The sequence below is a fragment of the Struthio camelus genome, chromosome 10 (genome assembly GCF_040807025.1).
Source record: "Struthio camelus isolate bStrCam1 chromosome 10, bStrCam1.hap1, whole genome shotgun sequence".
NCBI classification, from domain to species: domain Eukaryota; kingdom Metazoa; phylum Chordata; class Aves; order Struthioniformes; family Struthionidae; genus Struthio; species Struthio camelus.
Window position 1 is genome coordinate 17,244,236 of NC_090951.1, and position 21,038 is coordinate 17,265,273.

At 43.0% G+C, this 21,038-nt stretch overlaps 1 protein-coding gene across 3 annotated transcripts in view; it reads left to right on the top strand.

The window, feature by feature from the left end:
• The window catches only part of NKD1 (NKD inhibitor of WNT signaling pathway 1), a 115,742-nt gene that overhangs the window by 60,714 nt on the left and 33,990 nt on the right, over positions 1–21,038 (top strand). For 2 of the 3 annotated variants that reach the window (XM_068955682.1, XM_068955683.1), the window contains exon 5: positions 10,397–10,454. In XM_068955682.1, the coding sequence (XP_068811783.1) occupies positions 10,397–10,454 (58 nt within the window). Of the gene's footprint in view, positions 1–9,947; positions 10,014–10,396; positions 10,455–21,038 lie in introns of those variants that run through there. The other variant, XM_068955684.1, reaches the window with a different exon arrangement.

The following is a 21,038-nucleotide window of genomic DNA, read 5'->3' on the forward strand; positions in this document are numbered from 1 at the left end:
GTGTACAGTGATGCAATCTGATCCTGCGGCTGCCGAGAGGGCTGCGACGGCCCCTCCGCCTGCCCCGGGGCCCCGGGGCCCCGGCCCGCAGCTGTGCGCAGGCGAGGGGGGAGACCCGCTGCAAGCCGTCATGAAGGGTTAGATCCTAAACGCAGCCCTGTGGAACAGCTAAGAGCACGGACCTGCCCGCGCTGAAAACAACCCGAGCACCTGCGCCGGCGGCGCCAGCAGCCTCGCTCGCCCGCAGTTAGAAGCGGCGCCGCGCGTTCGGCCGCGGCCCCGGGCGGCGGGCGGCCTGTGCCCTGCGCGGCCTCGGCGCTGCCCGCGGCCCCCCGGGCCGGAGGGCCGGCGGCCGCCTTGCCTGCCGCGGGCTCTCCGGCTGCCCGGCCGGCGGCCGGGGGCGCCTCGGTGCCCGGCGCGGGGCAGGGGGCTTGGGAGTCCGCCAGGCCGGGGAGGCCGCGCTTGGTGCCGGGCCGAGCAGGCGGCCTCGCCGAGGCTCCCCTCTGCTGCGCCGGGGACTTGGCGGTGGCGTTTTTGTTTTGTTTTTTTCCCCCTCTGGGACTTCCAGGCTCAGCTGAATTTGTTCTGTGTTTTGCGGAAGAGAGAGCTTGTTAAAGAATTCCCCGATGACTTTGAAGTGCACTATTTATTTTCTCTCGAGGGTTATTCGGTGTAGCCGTTTGCCCCCTCTCCTCTGTTTTTCCACCCCGGTGTTTCCTGAGCTACAAGCATTCTTGGAATATATTAGTTGTAACGAGTTATGTGGGCATCAAAAGTTTTCTTTGAAACTATATGGCATCAACATCTGTTAGCTCTTAGAGAACAGAGACGCAGACAAAGGGGCCGAGGGGGGCAGGGGGGAAAAAGATATTAAATTCTGGAGTATGAAGTCTCAGAGACTCAGGGGGGAGGGGAAGGGGAAATCTGCTCAACCCGGCAGCTTTGATGTGGTGCTAGGGGCCCGTGGGTCCTTGTATGGCGATGCGCGGCGGCCGTGCGTCCCGCCGCCGCCGAGGCGCTCCCTCCGGCCCCCTCCGCGCCGTCAGCAGAAACCCAGCCCCGGCCCTCGTTGCTGCAGCAACGTTTCCGAGGAAAATGCAGCGCGCTCCGTTTGCAGCTATTGAGGTGGGGAATTGATATTCCTAATTTTAGGGGTAACTTTTGAGCGAAAAACGCTTAGAAGGGAGCTATTTACTTGGTTCTAATCTTCCTGACCCTGTGGGTCAACAGGCAACTGTTCATCTAAATCAGGACTTTAAATGGTGTGTGTCTGTGGTTTTTTATTGCCTGCAATTAAAAAACATGTGTCTGTTTCTATGTACATAGCATCAGTCAGCGTTCAGGCATGATCGCTGGTGCTGTACCCCTTACAGGAATGTGTGGGGACGGGTCTGCTTTTTCTTTTATCTTTTTCTTCAGAGCCTCGCCGTGTTTGTCTTACGTGCCAGGGAGCGGAGCAGACGGGTAACAGCAACCTCTGTTCTCTCCTTTGCTCCGTCGTCCTGGTGGCATTGTTCTGCGCTGTGACTTCCTGGCCCATTAAAACCCTGACCGGGTATGAAATGATTAGTTGACATACCTGGGCTTTTGGGACAAAGAGGTGGTTTGCAAAGGAATGTGAACCATCTGTTTTGCCAGCACCTCCCGTTGACAGATTTATGGACCAACATTAGCATATGTGTCCAGGGTCACACACCTGTGCTTCCTAACAAGGTAATATTATTTAGCAGTGTATGTTTTCATCCTGAGGAGTCCGAGGTCTTTGCAAAGGTGGGCATCAAGAATTCCGTTTTACACTTGAAAAATGAAGGCACAGAGAGATTTAAGTGACTTGCCCTGCACCACACATTGAGTCTGTGGTGGAGCAGTTATTGAATCCAGGTTTCCTCCAGCTGCATAAATATACGTCATCCATAAGCAGGAAAAGACTTAGAGCCATAAGCATAATAGAGGAGCATTGATTATCATTCTAAAGGAGCTATAAGCCCTTGTACTGTATAAAAACCTGAGCCGTATAGGAAGACACTGAGTGTTATCACAAGAAAAGTTCAAAATGCATCATGTTAAATCTGTAAAGATCACTGAAGCCAGTGGAAAGAGTACTGCTGATTTCAGGGATCACATCTTAAATGAGCAAGTTATTTTGTAGTCAAGCTCTGTCGCCATTTTTTTGCATGCTCCGTTCTCAGCATATGTCTGAGTAAAATCACCTGATTGCACTTAAAAAGTCTATCTGTTAAAGAGCTTCTTGGTAACCAGATCTCTTGTGAAAGCAAACTGAATAGAAAATGAGATTTATCACATAGCTATAACCACCTGTCTACCATGGTGAAGAAGCCCCAAATATGCAATTTGGACAAGTTATTGAACTTCTCTACGCCAGAAGTTAGATGAAGATTTGTCCTCCTTCACTCATGTTCTTAAACTTGTTCAGCAGTATAATCTGTGTTGAAGAAAAGGTGTTGAGGGACATGGGACAATTGATTTTGCAATCAGCAAAGAGGTTAGAGCATAGCTAGAAGAACAAAGTAAAGTAAATAGCTGAATCCGTAAAGTGAATTCACTTACCCTTCTGAAGTAGCTTCAAAGTGAATTTAAATATAGCAGAAAGTACTCATTTCTTGTTTCATTCCCGTTTCATTTCAAAGACTGGTGAACTTTTTTAGCTGGAAATGCTTGGACCCGTCAGTTGGAAAGTAACTGCTGAATCCATAGGTCTATTCATACAGCTGCTTTCAATTACATTATCTCTTATTTGACAGAAGTCCTTGAAAAACTGTGTCGCACCATATCACCTTGAAAAGTAGAAGCCGCGATAGTTGTAGAATTCCAATAATAGCATAATGGAAGATATCACTTTGGAGCACTTAGCAAGAGTTTCTAAAGATCCATGAAATCCAGGGCCAAAACCTCGTAGAAATAGCAGTATTCCACCTTGAAACTGGAGTGATTTAAACCAAACTCTCCCCTAAATGGGTCCTTTGACTACCGATTTTGATACATTTTGGATAATCTTAGCTGTTGTCACCTTTTTGCAAGTTACAAGTACAATTAAGCAGGTCCACATTACTTTGAGCTACTGATTTTTTTCCATCCTATATATTTTTCCTTTTGTATTCTGTATATTTACTGTGCCATAGCACATAGGCTATGTTTCAAATTCAATGAGCAGGTTGGTAGCTTTTGTTAAATGCACGTTGAAGTGACTTAGCAGTAAAAGGATGCTTCTTTACCCACTGCAGCAGAAATGAAAAAGCTGCCTGGAAAGAGTGTGTTTCTTGCAGCTACCTGCTTTTTTCATAGGTTGGGGAACAAATAACATCAAAAGAATAAGGCAAGTACGTGTTGCCTTGGTCCAGGTGATGATTTGGGAGAAAAGAGATTCAGCTGTGTTGCAAACCACCTGGAACAAAATGTACCACATTTCCTTTCTTACTTAACCAGGAGACGTGAAGGCTCTTGTGCAAGTGTCCTTCTGCTCTGCACTTCTTTATCAGCCTTATTCTACAGATGGGATATCCTTAAAAGTGCATCATGCAAGTGTTCCTTGTACCCATATGAAGGTCTGTAACAGGGGTATAAGGATATTGAGGATTTCTTTTTGCCTCATAAGCCTCCATAATCCTTTGTGACTGGAGATCTGGGTGATTTTTTTTTGGTCATCCCTTCTTCATCCTCACAGTACTTTGGCAGTGGCTGGAATTGCTCTATAGTCATCTTCTGTGAGACAAGACTGTAGGGCCTTCCAGCTCTGACATGTCGGATTTAGATACAGGGATTTCAAATGCTGTTACCATATTATTATCATGCTCCTTTGCTGCTCCTTTGCTAGATCAGAGGCAACAGAACTGAATGTAATTATTACTTGTGTGTTTCACTATCATCTTTTTTTGAGCTGGTATCTTAGTTTAAACTTTGTGCTAAGAGATCAAAGGGTGAATTTCAGTAGCTGCTGGGCACCTATTGTGCTCTGCCATCCGTGTTAGGAAGATGGTACCTTCTGACGTAGAGGCCATCATGACAGTGGAGGACAGTAAAAAAACTACAGCAACTAAATCTGCCCAAGATCATCTGTCAGAGATCTTAGAGGGGAAATCTATTTTCTTAATGACTTTACCTGCTGTGATTATATTAAGAAGAAATTTTGACTGAGAGAATCCTCCATGCTTGGTAGAGGAAGGATAAGCCAGCTGTAACAGATCATGAAGCACTAGGCTCTTATTTCAGAGAAAGAAAACATTACAGATGTTGAGCTTGCTACTTCTATTTAAAAAAAAAAACCTGCATTATTACAGTTGCTATGTATGTTTTAATGTTGGTCTAGCTAAAGTCACCTTGACTTCTTTCCCAACTGTGAATTGCTTTGCATGTTCTTTACAGAAAGTTGAATCCTAATGAATTCTATTTTTATTAAGTTATCTAGAATGGTGAACTTCCAAAAAATTTTTTTGCTAGCAGAAGGTAAAATTGACTTATACCAAGGCATAAATGTGTGTTTCTGTATAGTTTTGTCTTCTCAACTGGGTGTTTTTCTGTATGGTATATGCTTTAACTATTCATTGTATATGCCTTGTTTCAGTTTTCTTTATAGTAAGGTTTGGAATATGCTGTATCTGTGTAAGACCATACATTACTTTATGAATGGGGAAGGAAAAAAATCCTAAATAGCTTATAACTCTAATGCAGAAGCATATGGTATGTTTGAAAAAACTTGTGAGGGGGATCTTCAAACATCCTTGAAAGAAGATATTAATTCAATGGCTGCACTTCCAAATACAGAGATAGCCAAATGCATGCCCAGAAAACGTTCTTGACTTTTGGATGTGGCTACAGTGATTGCACAAAACTATATGCACAATATTCCATTTTTATGTATATTTGACTGCATGGGTTTCCATGCATGGAAGCTGCTAACCTAGCAAAAAGGTCATCTCCAACTACATTTGACTGCAAACAGTATTTTTAGATTTGTCCGAGTCTTAAGCCTGACTATAAAGCTGTATTGGTAGGGAATGGTGATCATCTTAGATACCTGAACATCTGTTTTTTCCTTCATTATCCTAAAATAAATGATACAGTTTTTGAGGTGCGTGTGGGCTTTTTAGTAGTGAGGACGAGGCTTGAGTTGTCCATAGTTATACGTGGTTATGTTTCTGATCTGTGGGAAATTTCAAATACCCAAAGGGGAACTAGGCACCTCCCATCCATTGCTCTTTTAAATATACCTCTTTCTCTTCAAGTTTGGACAGGATTAAAAAGAAAAAACAAAAATGGAATAAAAGAAGTAATGAGTGCTTCTGGGGCATGGATGGGTTTTCTGGAAACCCTGTATTTCCCAGAAGTCAAAAAGTGAAGCATTGACAGAGCCCTTGGTTGTTTAGGTCCCAGACCAAAGGGCGTTCTCAGCCTCCCGAATCTCTGTTTCCCAGGATCATGGTTTGCCTACATGAAGAATGGAAGTTCGTGTGTAAGTGACATGGCATTCTCGTTGGTAGCCGCTTCAAAACCCCTATAAAATCTACTCCAGGAAGACATTAGAGTTACCACATATCTCATCCCTTGCAGTCCTGTTGTGAAATATGTTTCATGAACTCTGCTCTCTTGAAAAGTACTGGAACCTTAATTATATCAATATGAGAATAAAGAGAGAAAAAAAATACATAACATGTTCCCTACAAAAGGGCAGAAATAGGGAGGAAAGCTTGCTTTGTGGACAATTCATCATTTTACATGTGTTTTACCTGGGAAAGTGGTGGATGTGATACTTTGAGAACATCTTCACTAAAACAGAAAATGTGAGCATATTTCATGCCAAAAACGTGGAAAATTGAGTATCTCGAAGCTAAATCAAAGCATTTTAATGAGATTGTTTGAAGGAGGAAAGGTGAAGTGACTTGTTTCTACATGAGAAAAAAACCCCACCTTTTAGAAAAATGTTAATTAACACAGCATTGACTGTGATGTAATACAGGGAGCGGGTAGATCCAAACTTTGTTTTAAAAGTGAGCTTGTTAACATGATAACCTACCTAAATCAAAGGATGTCCTTTGATACATTTAATACATCTGTGGACTATGTTTCTACTAACAGCAAAATTGTGTTTAACACCATATTAGTCCAAACGCGTTTGCTGAAACACACGCCGTATTTTGGCTCCGCGGCTTTGGCCGTTATGTGCTGGGTGTTGGATCTCGTGGGGAGCAACACGAAGGCGGCGCAGAGCCAGGACTGGTAGCAAGGGGCCCAGTGGTGACCACAGGCGTTGGTAGGGCACGGGAGACGCCTGCCGCGGGAAGGTGAGCGCACGTACGGTTGGGCAGAGCCTGGAAGGTTTCAAGGAGCTTCCCCTTGGCGCGGAAGCAGAGCGGGAGCCAGCGAAGGGTCGAAGGCAGATAGCGACACAGCAGAGCGAGGGGTGAGGGTCTGCACGGCAGCGATTTTAGGTAGCTGGGGAAGAGGCAGCCGGCAGCCCCGGAGCGAGCGTCCGAGCCTTTGGCCTCCCGAGACTTGTGGCAGAAAGGAAACTGCGCAGGGCGCCTAGGGCCGAGGCTGGGGTTAAAAAAAAAAGAAAATGCCAGCGAGTTAGCGTTCGGCAGAGTCTGCTTGCGCTGTAAAGGTGGGGAGCGAGTGATGACCGCCTGACTTGCAGCCAGCTGAAAAGCAACCCTGGGGCGCGGGGCTGTTTCTGCTCCGCGTGTGCGTGCGCACGGAGCAGCGTTTCGGGGGCAGTTGTGCTAATTAACTCTGCTCTCCGCCCGCGCCCTCTTCCACCTGCACGGCGTGCGGTGGCACCTCTCAGGGTAGGACGTGTGGGACGTGAGGCCAGCCGGCCGCCTGTTCGCAGTTCTGCAGCAGATGTCTGAACCTGCATTTTAGCCATTTTGTGTGATTTGTAGTTAACGGAGGCCAACTTATTTATCTGGGAAACTCCCAGGGAGGTACAGATGCTTGCTGTCGCTGGCGTCCTGTTTGGCAGCCTACAGAAAGGGCATGCTGGAATAATCCTTCTACGTAAATGTTTCTTTTCCTTATTCTTTCAAGCACTCGCTGACCTCATTTGTGTAGTATTTCACAGGGTGCATCTGGTTTTGATTGCTTTGTGACTCAGTGCTCCAGTTTGCGAAGGCAGCGTTGCGATTTAAAACATCGTGTCAGGCCAGGTTGATATCCAGCGCCCGGTGACCTAACCGTGCGGCCCGGGCTGTCGGGCCCCGCTCCCGCCGCGCGGCCGGCGAGGGACTCCCGCGGCCGCCGAGCCGCCGCTTCGCGTCCCCTCTGGCCTGCCTTGCCCCTGCGCTTCTCCCCAGGCTCAAATATTCCTGCCTGCCGATGGCGCTGTCTCTTTTCACCGCATTTCTTCAGCTGCAAGTTACATGCTACACCGTTAGCCTTTTCTCTTGCTCTGTTGCATTTTCAGGATTCGAATAGCGGGGTAGACACGCTCTTTTCTTCCTGTTAAGGCAGTTTTTACAGGTTGTGCAGTTCCCGTTATGCAGTACCAGCTGCAGTCCGAGTCGTTTCCTCAGGTACCTGCCTAGCTGTTTTATTTCCTTGCTGAGCATGAGTCTACGTCGGCTGTCCAGAATCCTTGTCTCGAGCAGGCTTATTTTGGTATTTACCCAGGTTGTGACATCTGTCTCAGTGGTGCTAAAAATACTCAGGTAACTGTCCTGCAGTTTTTTGGGTTTTTTTTGGTAGATGCCTTAGTGACAGTAACATCAGTGAAACGGTTTTGGTTTTTCAGTCTTGTAAAATTTTAGACTAACTCTAAGGCTGGTTGCCCGCACCTTTCCCTAATATGCATCTGTCTATCAAAAATAATACATGTCATAATCTTACTGACACAAAAGGACACATTTAAATGGAAGCTGATGAATTCTAACTATCTAGACATGTCACTAAAATGTCCAAATAGTGAACGCACCAGTTTCTGGATGGATTGTCAATGCGTGTGCCACTTAACAGTAGTGTTACAGGTCAACCTCATAAAAGCACTTTTTAGAATTTGGTAATTTATAATCATTTGGTTTGAGGGGGAAAATACTTATTGGAAATTTGCTTGCATTAAGTTACTACTTTAACTTAAATGAATAGCTACAAGCTAGAGAAGGAGTAAAACTGGACTACAATTTAAAACATATTTACAGACCCATGTAATGATTAAAAGTGAGAAAATAAGGAACCTAGAATATTAATGTTTGCGTATTTACACTTGTTCTTCCACTCCTTTCCACTGAGTTGCCTGATGGTGTAATTTACGCTAACAAATGTATTCTCAGTTTTAAGTGACATTTTTTGAAATCGAAACAATTAATGACCTGTGGATTTTGTAGAGGGTGAGGTTAATGGCAATATTTTAACGGGCAGAATTTGATAACCGGGTGCACTGCTTATCTTGCTAGTTTCAAGAGATGAAGGCTGCCAGCTAGACGGTATGCACCTCGGAGGAACCGCACAAGTAAAATCATACTTACTCATCGTGTAGTTGCTGATCAGGTTAACAGCAAGTATTTATGGCTTTTTTCTAAAAGAGCAGGAAGGACCAGGAATATCAAGTTTAGTAAAAAGCAATCGTTAAGTATTGCATTGTGGGAGAGAGCAGAGGTGCCATATATGCCTGTATAGTCACTTCTAGTATCTCATTATCTATGGAGAGCAGTTGGAGGTATTTTCTCAGAGCTTCATACAAAACGGTGAAACAGGGTAAATTGATGAAAAAAAATACACTAAACTTTACAAGGCTCTGGAAACACTGTCTTCTTGCAGAAAAGTGGTAACTTATGCCAGTGTGTAATAGCTTCATTTCTTTTACTATGTCCATGTCTTCCATAATTGTTGAGATAATGATTGATATTAATCAGGACATGTTCCAAAAAGGGACCTTTTCTGCTAAAACAAAAACTCAAGGGGAAAAAAAGAGGTTTTGTGATTTGCTCCTTGAAAAGCTAAATCCACAGTGACAGCTCTTAGAGAAATACTGTGCTATGTAAAATCCTAGCTCTCTGGACCAGGGTGACAGCATTTCTCAGTCACAGTTGGCCCATGAGTTATAACTTTATTTCATTGTATCTACTCATGAAAACAATATTTTCAGGGTCTTTAGGACAGCTAACCAATGGAGTTTGTGGAATCTAATTTTGAAAAGGCCATTGGAGAAGTTGACACTGAAGAATTCCTGGGATTTGCCTTTGTGATTTAGTTACTTTCTGCTAACTAATCTCAAAGAATAACATGTAGAGACGTGGAAATTGGAAAAGAGCCTCTGTCAGCTTCTTCAAGAAAAGAGATGAAGGGCATTTATCATGACTACCTTGCTTAAAAGTAAAGCTAATGAATACCACCACACATTCATTTTCACAAACTGTTATTTTATTTTTACTTCTTGCCAAAAGCTCCCTACTGTCTACTTCCTGGTCACAGGTTAACGCTGTGAATACTGGCTCTGTATTCCTGTTGTATTTTTGCAGGGAAGCTAAAATGGCCACGAGTGTAGCATTTGAGCTTTTCAGGGCCGTATCCTTCTTTATCACCATAAATATTTATCAGTGGCAGAGTATTTGTGGTGAATCTGGGGGGAGCAACTGTCACGTCAGAGCAGTGGCATTACAGCGATGCTAGAGCGTTTGGGCGGAATGGGAGAAGGGGAAGTCAAGGAGAGCTGCGACTGTATATTGCTTGGCAGGGGGCAGCTGGAAGGACCTGCTAATAAGAGTGAGAATGCTCTTCAGGCTCTTTATGAGTAGGATTAGCTCCAAATCCCCCTGATGCCCTTTATTACTCCTTCAGCACCATTAGAGAAATGTTTCTTGGGTCTGAGATAAGATCATCTGCGTATGTATGGCCTCTGCTCCTGTATTGCTCTAGACATACTGGGGCTGACAAAATTTCATTAATTTCAGGACTGAAGGATCAGGCAGCTCTTCAGAGTCTGGTATCTGCTTTTCTTGGGTGACCTCTGGCATATGAAAGTTGTCTGTTTGTTGGTGGAACCAAGCGATAACATTCCTCTCTGGGTAGGAAGGGCTTATTTCTCCTTTATCGTTTCCATTTGGAGTTTTTTATCTTGCTTGACTGACAGAACATTGAAATGCTAAATATTTATCTACTTCATAAAAGGATTTGAATATCGTCACTTTTTTTCTTTCCTCCAGTACAATCTATTAATCTCCATTAAATTTTGTCCTAAAGTATGCCCAGCGCATTCTAAATAGCACCAAATCCATTGACTACCTGTAATAGTGTTTGACTTCTTTCTTGGAAAAAGTTAATGTTTACAGTTAATTCTGGTGATAATATATGTGTCTTCTTAATGTCTCAACACTTTGTACATAGTAAATTTGTATTAATTTTTCTTTCTTCCTTTAAAATTTTAATTTTTATTCTTTTACTTTTACAGGATCTATCTGGGGAAGGCTACCGAGACACAATTGGTGATGAACACTTTCATCTAGAAGGTATTTAAAGAACAAAACTTCTTGGTTAATATTAAAGAATGTTGGAACAAGTCAGCGAGCAAGTCAGCCTGAGAGCGCGCCCTGGGCAGCGTGGCTCTTATCGCTGTTTTTTTTGTCTGTTGAAGCGAACAGGACAGGAGTAGGGTATTTCTACATCTCCCACCACTGTCTTCCGAGTATTGACAAAAGTTACCCAGTTGTATCATAGAGACCGTGTGTGTTAATTCAGAGGCTCGCTATTTTTTTCTCAGATACTTCCACCGGCAGTGGTAGCAGTGATGACTCTCACTGTCACCAGCAGTAGCGGTCAATATGATCGCTGGAATTGGTAGCACCAGGTTTTGTGCTAGGCCCTTCTGAGGCACATGTACCAGGCTTAGAAACTCCTGCACTAATTTCTAATAAAGATCAGAGATCCTTACTCAGTTCATTTATCTTGAAAATTACTGGAATCATTATTGCCTCAGAGAATTTCTTCTTCCTGAGGCCACACTCATCTCTTCCTCTGTGGTCAGGGCTCTCATTGCAATGGAAAGGGAATCACTGTTGTGGTGGAAACAGGATTTTGGGACCTTGAGCATGGATGCTGCCTGAGGCACATTGAGCTTGAGTGGGGCACGTAGGGGCTGATGAAGAGAGGAGACAGAGTTGAGGACGTTGTCTGTCATTCTTGTCAACAAACAAGGAAATGAGGCTTCATAAAGTCTTTGGGAATTTCTCTGGCGTAACAAGTGGCTGCATGGACTGTGTGCTAGACTTATATTAGAGGCTAATGGAAGCAATTTGCCTAATTTATTTAGAGCAAAGAATCATGTCAAGTTTTACTTAGAAAGTGCTGCCCTTTTATATTTCAGTCATTTGTTTCTGGAAGTAGACATTTCTGTCTAGAAAATGACCAGGATTCTAACCGACTTCAAACCAGCTTTTGCTGGTTTTCATTTTAAGCCCATAAAAAAGTCTCTTATCCTGCAAAAAGAGGGCCAGAAGTAGTGCTTACAGAGGTAATGAAGACTTAATGTGAAATTGCAAGCTGCTTATCCTTTAGCAGCAGCATAAGGTATTGTTCGGTACCTATTCACTATAACAGTTTGCTGTGCTGAATGTATTTGCAGAGTATAAATATTAGGTAGAGTTCTCTCCCTTCTGCATATTGGCAAAATCCAAGTGCCAGAATCAAATTGTGAATTTAAGCTCAAAGTGCAGGCAAGGATGTAGCTTTTTGCATCAGTAACCTTCTACTCATTATCTGCTTGTATGTTAAGGGAATTGTGTATGTTGGTGAACTGTGGATACCAAAAATACTTTTCACGTGCCTATAAATATGGTATTCTGACCTTATTTTTATTACTATTGCTACTTTTTTTGTTTTGTGTAATGACTAAATTACGAATATCTCCCTTTTCTGAGTGATCAGCCTGTATGATTAGCTGCTGCTTGCTCTCTTCTAGCAACTGTAAATGCACTTTTCTTGGCACCTCTCTACCTATATTAGAATGAATGCTGCTATCAAATTCCACTCAGGGACTACTCATTGATTTGTAGCACAGAAGTCTTAAAACAATTGCTCTGCATTTGTGGATCTGTTATCAGGACTTTTAAAAGGCCGCAAAATTGAACCACTATTGAATCAAAATTGCTGCGCTCTCATTCCCTGGGAGTTGTCGGGACTGAGCTAAGCAAGCCCAAAGAACTCCTGGAGAGAAACTTGATTTTAAGCACCACCCACTGTTAAATTGACTTTTTTCACATTGAATTGAGAAACTAGTTTCAATGAATTGTGGCTGCATCACCTACATTGCTGCTATAGTACTTAGCATTGCTTAGTGCTTAGTGCTTGTATGTATTTCTAATATGTTGCTCATACCAGAGGAAACAAGCATGTGAGTTCAGAGTGTGGGGAAATAAGAAAACTAGAGGTTTTTGTAGTCAGGATGCTGGAATAGAACTTGAAATATTCTCCATGGCTGCATTACAATTCCTCACCTGTGATGTGCGTTAATATGCTGTATTTCTTGGACCCCATGTTTCGGTGATGACTTTAGTTTACAAAGAATATGTGCTAGTATGTGTTTGTAACGCAGGAGCTCCACTTCAGCTGGTGCCTGTAGGCTACCGTTAAATACAAAAGCAAGAAATACTTGCATGATGGAGTCAATGTTTGTTAACAGTGACCGTCGTGTTCAGTATCCAACTTTGGCACAGGTTTCCTTTTTGCTCATAGTGGGACATACCTGTAATAGTGGATAGCTTTTTTTAGTTGTTAGAATTATGGTAGAAACTACTTAACAGAGGAAAGAAATTACATGCCACTGAGGTGGATAGTTTTGTTTCTCCATGTCTCGTTCTACCTTTTACTTGCCTCTAATTACTTTTTTACTTTATTGTGCAGCATTGTCTTGCGCAGCAAACAGAATATCTAGTACATGATGTTTTCAGACTAGTCACCAGCAGGATTGTTAAAATTAAAGTGTAAAACCTTTTAGGCTGCTGCAATTTCAGTCTTTCAGTGCCAGCAAGAGCAGTTTTACATTATTGCTTCCAGTGTGCCTCATTTTTCTGAAGAAGCTGAGTAGCAAACCCAAGATGCAGATAGCAGCGGGTGGCCTCTGCTTTGTGTGCTGCTGGCAAGGAGGAGCCACGCTGGGGCATCCTGCCCGGTGGGAGGTAGGAGAAAGCAGGGCCCGGGCCCGGGCCCGGGCGCAGGAGTGCAGCTGCGGGCTGGGCTGACCCTTCCCTCCTCGCGCCGCTCTCCCTGCCCCGCTTTGCCTGCTGGGCACAGCCTTCACCACTTTCCAGAACCACCTCTTGAATGGTGTATTGAAAATCAGCTTTTAATTAACACGTGATGCTAGAAGCATTGTGTTGGAGCAGGATGCCTTCACCTTTCTTGTATCACTTTCTCCTTCTTGTTGGCATAATATTGTTAGTTGATAGTATTTGGAGGAATATTAGCATAAAAGGTACATCCTAGGGAAGCTGGAACAGGATTCGAGACCCTTGTTGAGGAACAGCTTGAATTCTGCGTGGCTTAGGCACAAGACGACCATGTCATAGCTCTTTTCTGTGTAGAAATATTTTGTGTGTAAATGTAGTTAATATCTTAGAAAATTATATTAAGCTTTCCATCCAAAATAATTTTACTACCATTATTATGCTAACTCACAATCTTTACATATGTACATGCCTAGCACATATATGCTCAAAGTGTCTACATTCATATGTCATCCAGAAGAAGCGATAAATTGAGTTTACAGAGAGTAGCGACACACTGAAATACGGTCGATTGGACTAGGGCCGTAAAGGACATTTGTGGCAAAACAAAGACTTTAACCCAGAACAACTAAGTACCAGGTAACCATCTAACCATGGGGCTATTTTCTCTCTTTATAAATACAAAGTAAGAATGGGAAAAATGAGCCTAAAAAAAAAAAAAAGAAAGGAAAGATCCTGAATTAAAAGTGTTATATAGTGTTAATTATTTGAAGCTAGTTTTCACTTCCCTTTCCTCTAAACTGCCCATCTGTTTCCAAAGTACACACTTGTTCTCCTCTCCTCTCGTGGTCCTTTGACCTACAGTGCTTAATGTAGTTTAGGATTTGGGGTTTTTTTGTTGTTGGGTTTTTTCTTTTTTTAAATCAGAAAAATGCCTGATGAAAAAGAAACATTTCTTAGATTTGCAAAAAAGCACAGCAGGTGCCACAGTTCTGGGTTAGGGGAGAATTATAGCATTCACGCTCAGAGACCTGATTGGAGAATAAATCTTGAGTTCTTTAGAAGACTCTCGCTGAAAAGACAAAGTGGCAATAAGAGAAATAATTGAATTCTTTATTTTGTTTTACATAGCCAAGTTCATTACCTTCTTTTTTCTCTTCCCCTCCCCCCCCCCTTAGCTGTCTGAGCAGCAGATAAAAAGAATTCTCTTTGCTGGATTTAACTTCTGTGTTGTTATGTAAAGCTTGATCAAATCCTTTCGTCTTAACAGACTTAACTGGCCAACAGCAAAAGGCTCGGGATTCTGGGATTAAGATTGTTTTTGGTAAGAGGACTGGTGCATTAGTGCTTTCTTTTGAACTATAGAAAGAACAAAGTAAACATCAAAAGCATTAAGCCATGAGAGCGGATTGTTGACTCAATGTTGCTGCATGACAGGAGGTTAGGACTCAATAGTGGCTATTCTGTTTACTGGATGCTGTGCAGAGAGAAACAGTTTGACCAATGTTGTCTATTATATCCAGCACTTACCTTTGATTTCCCTGCTGGACAAGTCACTGTAAATTGAAATTTTGAGATTTTTCTCTTATATGGTCATTGACCTCCTTAGATAAAAGAGAGACCAGAGTGAACTAGGGTTCCTCCCTCTTATCACTTGGCTATATAGAAGACATATCTCAGTGCAGCTTGTTTTCTCCTCGTTTGTGACATCTGAACCAGTAGCAGGAAGATCTCCCTGTGGCACAGACTGGTCCAAGGAAAGAGAGGCAATTCCCAGCTTGTCACAGAGCCCCGTGTGACCAAGCTGTCTGCTCACTTCAGCCACTCTTTGGAATTGCAGGTGACATCCTTAAGCTCAGGAGACACCTAGCTCTGTTCCTAGTTAGTACCTGTAATAATGTGATTTATCATGTCACTGTTCTTCTGAAAATTTGACTTGAGTGGTTTTACTAACAAGGAATCTTGCACCTCAAAGTGAGATCAGTCTAGTCCTGTATCTGTCCGAGCAGCTTCCTCTTGCGCTGGTAACAATCTGTTCCCTGTTTCATTTGTCAGCTGAGGGCGATGTCTTGATTATTATCCTCTCAGCAGAGGACTGGAGAAGATCCAGGCCTTCCTGGTGCTTTTTCTGAGCAAGATACCCACAGGTCCCGCTAAAGATGGTGACAGAACTTCACCTGAATCAACACACCCATTTTCTGATATTTTTCCCAGACCACATGCATCCACATACCTTCCACACCCTGGGTATAAGACATTCCTTGGTCTGGTACCAGAAAGGACAAAATTATTCAGGTCATCTCTTTGCCCATAAGTATTAGAGAGCCCTCCAACAGAGTTCAAAGCACATGTTGCTGCTGGAAAAAATCTATCTCAGATCTCCATAAAAGAGCTAGCTGGAGTTCTTTTCACTCATTTACAAGACATTATGGAATTTCTAAACCTTCAAGTAAGGCATGTTGTATTCAGTAAAGCAGAATTTCAGTCACTGATACACCAAGGATTTGAGATTTGACTTTCAAATAGACTGTTCAGTGCTTTCGAGTCATTTTGATAGCACGTGCACAATCATAGAAACAGGAATAATTTACTCAAAATAATTCATTATATTCTTCGTATTATTTGTTTTTCAAGATGTTACCATTATGCCCAGTTGATCCTTCAACTCATCTTCCTCAGAGTCCAGCATCCAGGGTCTCTGTGGTCAAGTGAAGACAAAGGCATGGTTAAAGGAGTTTCACTGTCAAGAGCAGTATAGATATTTTTGGCTTTTAGTAACAACTGATAAGCAAATAGGAAACTGATAGTAAAGAATGAACTACTGGTTTAAGGCTGTTGAAATTATACCCAGCGCTGCCACCTTCCCAGACATGCGCACAGCCACACATGCTTCCCCTGCCATCCCCGTCCCAGTCAAGCTGGGGCACAGCACACTGCAGTGAGCACTCTCTTGCATTGCGAGATAATTTCCTCTCCCTTTTTTTCAGATCAGGAAAAACTCAGTAAAGAGTTTGGTTCATGGCAAAGCAGTTGTTTGCAAAATTGAAAATTGAAACATTATCTGTGGGGTTATCAGCTTGGAGAAAGGGTGGCAAGGTATGGTCCTTGGGCCCAAATAGATTTTAAGTTTGTTAGCACGGGAAGACTTGAACAGACGTTTTAACAAACGTTAGCTAACTTTCTGAAGTGTATCATGGAAATGCATGTGAGACATTTTTTGCCATACTTTGGTATATTAATCTCTTAGTGGTAATACCTTCAAGTATTGTGCCAGGCTAAATTATGAGTGTGTAACAAAAAGCAACTATTTCAAGCTACCTGCACCTTTCTAGTTAATGCCTTCAGTTGTGACGGTTGTTATCGCTTTTATGTTTGAAAGCTTAAATAATTTCCTAAGTATTATTTACAAGAAATATCAGTGTACTTATAGAAAATACTTGGATTGTGTCTTGTAAACAAGTTGCTTGTTATTGTTATTATGGACGTGGTAGGCATGGTGCCTAGCAGAAGTTGAAGGTTCCTTCCCTGTCATGTTCTTAAACCAAATACCTATTCATCAGCGGGACTGTAAAGGGAGTGCTAGTAATTTTGCCTTAAAAGTGCTCTTGTGGTTGGTGTTCTGGGATGTCATGTGGGAACTCTGCGTTTTAAGGAGTTGTTGATAATCCTATACACTTAGTATATACTCATCTAAAGCAGATCTCTGGTATGTGGTCACCTCTAACTGGTGGTGATCATTTGCTATATTTTCTTGGCTGTCAAGAGGTTTCTGATCTACCCTTTCCTACTACTCAAAGTGAAACGGAGCCAACTCTGGGAAATGTGTTCAGCTTCAGGCCTGACCCACCGCCAGCAGCCCCCGTTATGTGGCCAGCAGCTGGCCCCTACCTGTGTGGGGAGCTGATAGCTAGTTTCTGCGAATTGCAAGGGATACCAAAGAACATGGGGGGAAAAAAAGGAGCAGTGGAAAGTGCCAAGAGAAAACTGCTTAGTTTGGCAGTTAGAATAAAAGTCGCCAAAGAACATGAGACTGGTAGGATTAGCAGAAGTTTTCCTGTGGTCATACACAGATCCAGGAAATTATAAGAAGCAGGTAGGCTGTGTGCCATGAGTGGGAGGAAAATCTTATGGCATAAGGCACTTAAAAAAAAAAAAAAAGTACAAGTGTTTCTTAACATTAGCTGTTCCAGTTGAGGGGGGCTGGTATTTGGATCAGAAGCTTTTGCTTGCAGAGCTGCTGTTTCAAGTGCAGCCAGGTTTGTAGTGATGAAAGGCTGTTGCCATCCCATGGCTGTCCATAGCCTGTGTGAAAGGAGTTAGTGGTCTCCAGGTGTTTCCAAATGGACCTTTACAGTGCCTAACAGCTCCCGCCCATGCTGGCAAGGAGCGCACAGAGCGCCGTGATGGAGCGGTGGTGAAAAGCAAGCTCTTCGGTCGCCGTGAAGGGTGAGCTTTCCTTGTCGGCACTGAGCCGCTCCTACGCATGGGGTGTGTGTTCGTTCGCTGCCTGTGCCGTGCCCGTTCTCTGCACGTAGGATATCGCCCTCTCTTGCTGACAACCCAACTCCTCCTATGTGTGCTGAATGGTAATTTTTGGTAAATGGTGTATTTTGTCTATGGTTAGAGAATTTTGTTCTGGGTTATTAATCATCTGTGTTAGGCTGGGAAGATCCTAACTGCTATAAGTAATAGTTTCACATTAATCTCCGTATTCAGCTCATTCTGCAGTGCTGGAAAGGTGTTATCCACAAACACAAGGAAGCTGAGCATTTGGTTCAAGGACATAATAGCAGAGCTGAGAACACAGCCTGGGGTTTCCTGAATCTGGGTCTGTTCTTCTGTCCCTTGCACTGGGATGGACAGAGGGTTTAAAAATATACCGCACAACTAGCCTTTCCAAACCTACAAGCCTATTTATTCCTTATGGTGGCTGAAGAATGCCAGGTGTTAATATTAAAAAATACTAATTTTGTGTAACATATAAACAAGATTTCAATAGAAGACTGAGGTGATGTACAGGGAAGTGAACAAGCACCTCAAAAAGCAAAGAGCAGGTCTTTAGCGAACACTTCAAAACACGTAAAGCTTTTAAAATAATATTATATGCATATTCAAGTATTTATAACAGCATTGGTTTTCCATACTTTTTACTTCCACCCCAGACTGGCAACTTTTCCTGCTTTCACAGAGAAGCTAAGGGTCTGAGTTGTCTTTTAAAAAGGATCAGTTGACAGTAAGATTATTCATTTAGCCTCAGCCAGTTGTGAGCCAGGTTACTAGGGTAGCAACAAGTCTCCGGTGGGTATAGCTGTTGAAAACCTAGGTCTGGCAATCTCTCTAATTGCTCCCCTTCTAGCGTGGGAGATCCAGACCATTGGGGCACCTGTGGGGAGCAGGAGAAATGACAAGCAGAAGAAAGCAGTGTAGGGAGATCTCATCGATTTGCCTTGCTTACCCCCGAGGGAGCCCTTCTGGCAGGGCTGAGCCAGGGCCCGGGCTGTAGTGGGGAGAAATGAGGGCCGGTGATGCGAGTCTGATGCTCGGCACATGAGATTTGGCGGGGCCGGGTCTGAGTATTCAGGAGTAATCAATCACCAAATTGATATGGGCCACTGACATTTCCATTGGGCTGTCAACATCAGAGGAGGATCTGCAGCAAGTGCAGACATATCTGAGTGAGCTGTTCATCTAGTCTAGGTAGCAATCACAACACCCAACTGGTGCCCCACTGTGGGTAGACCTGCTCTCAAACCTGTATCATCATTGGGCTGGCTAGGTACCACCAGCTGTATTTGCCTCTGTGTCATGCTCTCCTGCCTCTGCAGCAGCAACGAAGCTTGAAGGCAGGGTCTACCATCGGTTATGCCTCGGCAAACTGGGGGGCTCAGGAGCATCTAGGCGAGACTGTTGGTGTAACTTGCAAGGTAAGGAGATAAAGATACCTCATTGTACATGTGCAGCAGTATAAAAAAGTACTTGAACTTTGCCCCAGGACATCCATCACCAAGAACAAAGACTGAAATATGGGAACAAGTCAGTTAGGAGTTTGAAAACAATCTCTCTGGAAGCATGATGAATACCAGTGGTTTCATTTATTCTGCTTGAAGAACAAAGGTCCTTTTCTACTTTTAATTTCCCAGCAACGATTATTACCACTTATTTTTCTTGTAGCTTTGACCACAGTTTGTGGAGGTTTTATTAAACATATTTTTGAAAAGTAAGTCAAAATACCATTCTTCTCTGACTCTCTTGTGACTCTTTTTTTTTTTTTTTTTTTTTTTTTTTTTTTACCCATGTGAAACTAGAGCATATTTCCAAGCAAAGATTTGGGCCAGATAATACTCTCATGCTGGTGTTCATGGAATCATTCCAGTTTTATGCTCTTGTAACTGAAAGAAGTTTTGGCCTTTGCTATTTCAGAGGACAATATATTCGTTTCAAATCCCTTGCCTTTACATGAAACATTAAATTCATTTTAGGAACCTTGAATAGTGGCTGCATTTAATAGATAATATGTCCTACTACTGTGACTTCCCAGTGTTCCTAAAGTTGCCAGTTCGCCTGTGTTTGACTTGACATTGACAGAACCAGGCAACCAAGTTTCTGGAGTGCTCATATACTGGGTTTGTGACAGCTTTCTGCAATGGGCTTTTGTTTAGATCCCCTGTGCATGCTCCTGTAAGTCCTTTCTCCTCCTATTTGTAGAGGAGAGATACTCACCTCCCTGAGTATCTCATGTGAGGATGCAGTTTATGGCAGGATTAAATTAAATATTTCTTGCTTTTCAGTCATGCATTCAGAAGTAGAAACCATCTAGCTCAGCTCAAATTTAGGAGCCATCATTTTATACAGTTTGTAAAGCTAGAGAGATGCCTGAACCTCAGGGCTGGATATTTTAGACACAACAACCTGTCATCTTGGTGAACCGAACAAATATACAAGCATGTACATCCAGGCACATAGAGGCAATTTCAGTGAAAAGCAGATTGCTTGTGCCAGTTGCTATCGCAAATTCAAAGTGTGTATCAGTCAGGGTGCTTTTGTGTGCTTCGACTCCACTTCTGCTGCAGTAGCTACAGAAACCCAAAGTTTTACCTCACCAGGCAGAACAAGTGCCCTTTGTTACCTAGACAGATTACAGCTTTCTCTAAAGTCTGCTCTTCATAAAAGCCCAGCTTGAACAGTGGAAATTCTGACTTGCCTCAGATACTGAGGAGACTTTTATAGTTTCAAGTAGCTCCAGGGTTGTATTTTAAAAGTTGAATTTCATCACATGTTTCAAGTTTGGTGGAAAAAAAAAAACCCATGATATTTTTAGCAGAAAAAGTCCCCCCCCCCCACACACCTTTTTTCTTAACAGATGTTTCATCTCAATCATATCCAAACCTCAAAGCACAAGTAGCAGTCAGCCTTATTCTCCTGTGGAGAAAAAGATAAAATGTCATTTGTTTGGAAGAGGGGTTTTTTTGTAACCACAACTAGTTTGTGAGTAAAAGCAAATAATAAATGCAGCACTGTGGGGTTGTGGAAATGAACCTGAAGCAACATTTCTGCTCTTGAAAGAGCTTGGAGTCCAGCTGTTCCTATTAGATGGAAAGTCCCAACCCCCAGCCCTCTTTAAAAAAAAAAAAAATCCCCAAAACCCAGTAATCAGATTTTTCTTACTTTATAAATCTGATCCAGCGATCCAGGTCCTTTCACCAATGCAAGATGTCATACACAGTGCCCAACTTTGTACTGAAAATGGTTGAAAACCGTAAAGGTAACAAAAAGAGAGAGAAGGCATAGTAGTTGTAAAACAGAATGCCCAGAAGCAGAAGAGCTGCAGCCCGAGGAATTTTGCGGGGCTGCGGAGGAGCCAGGGAGCACGGC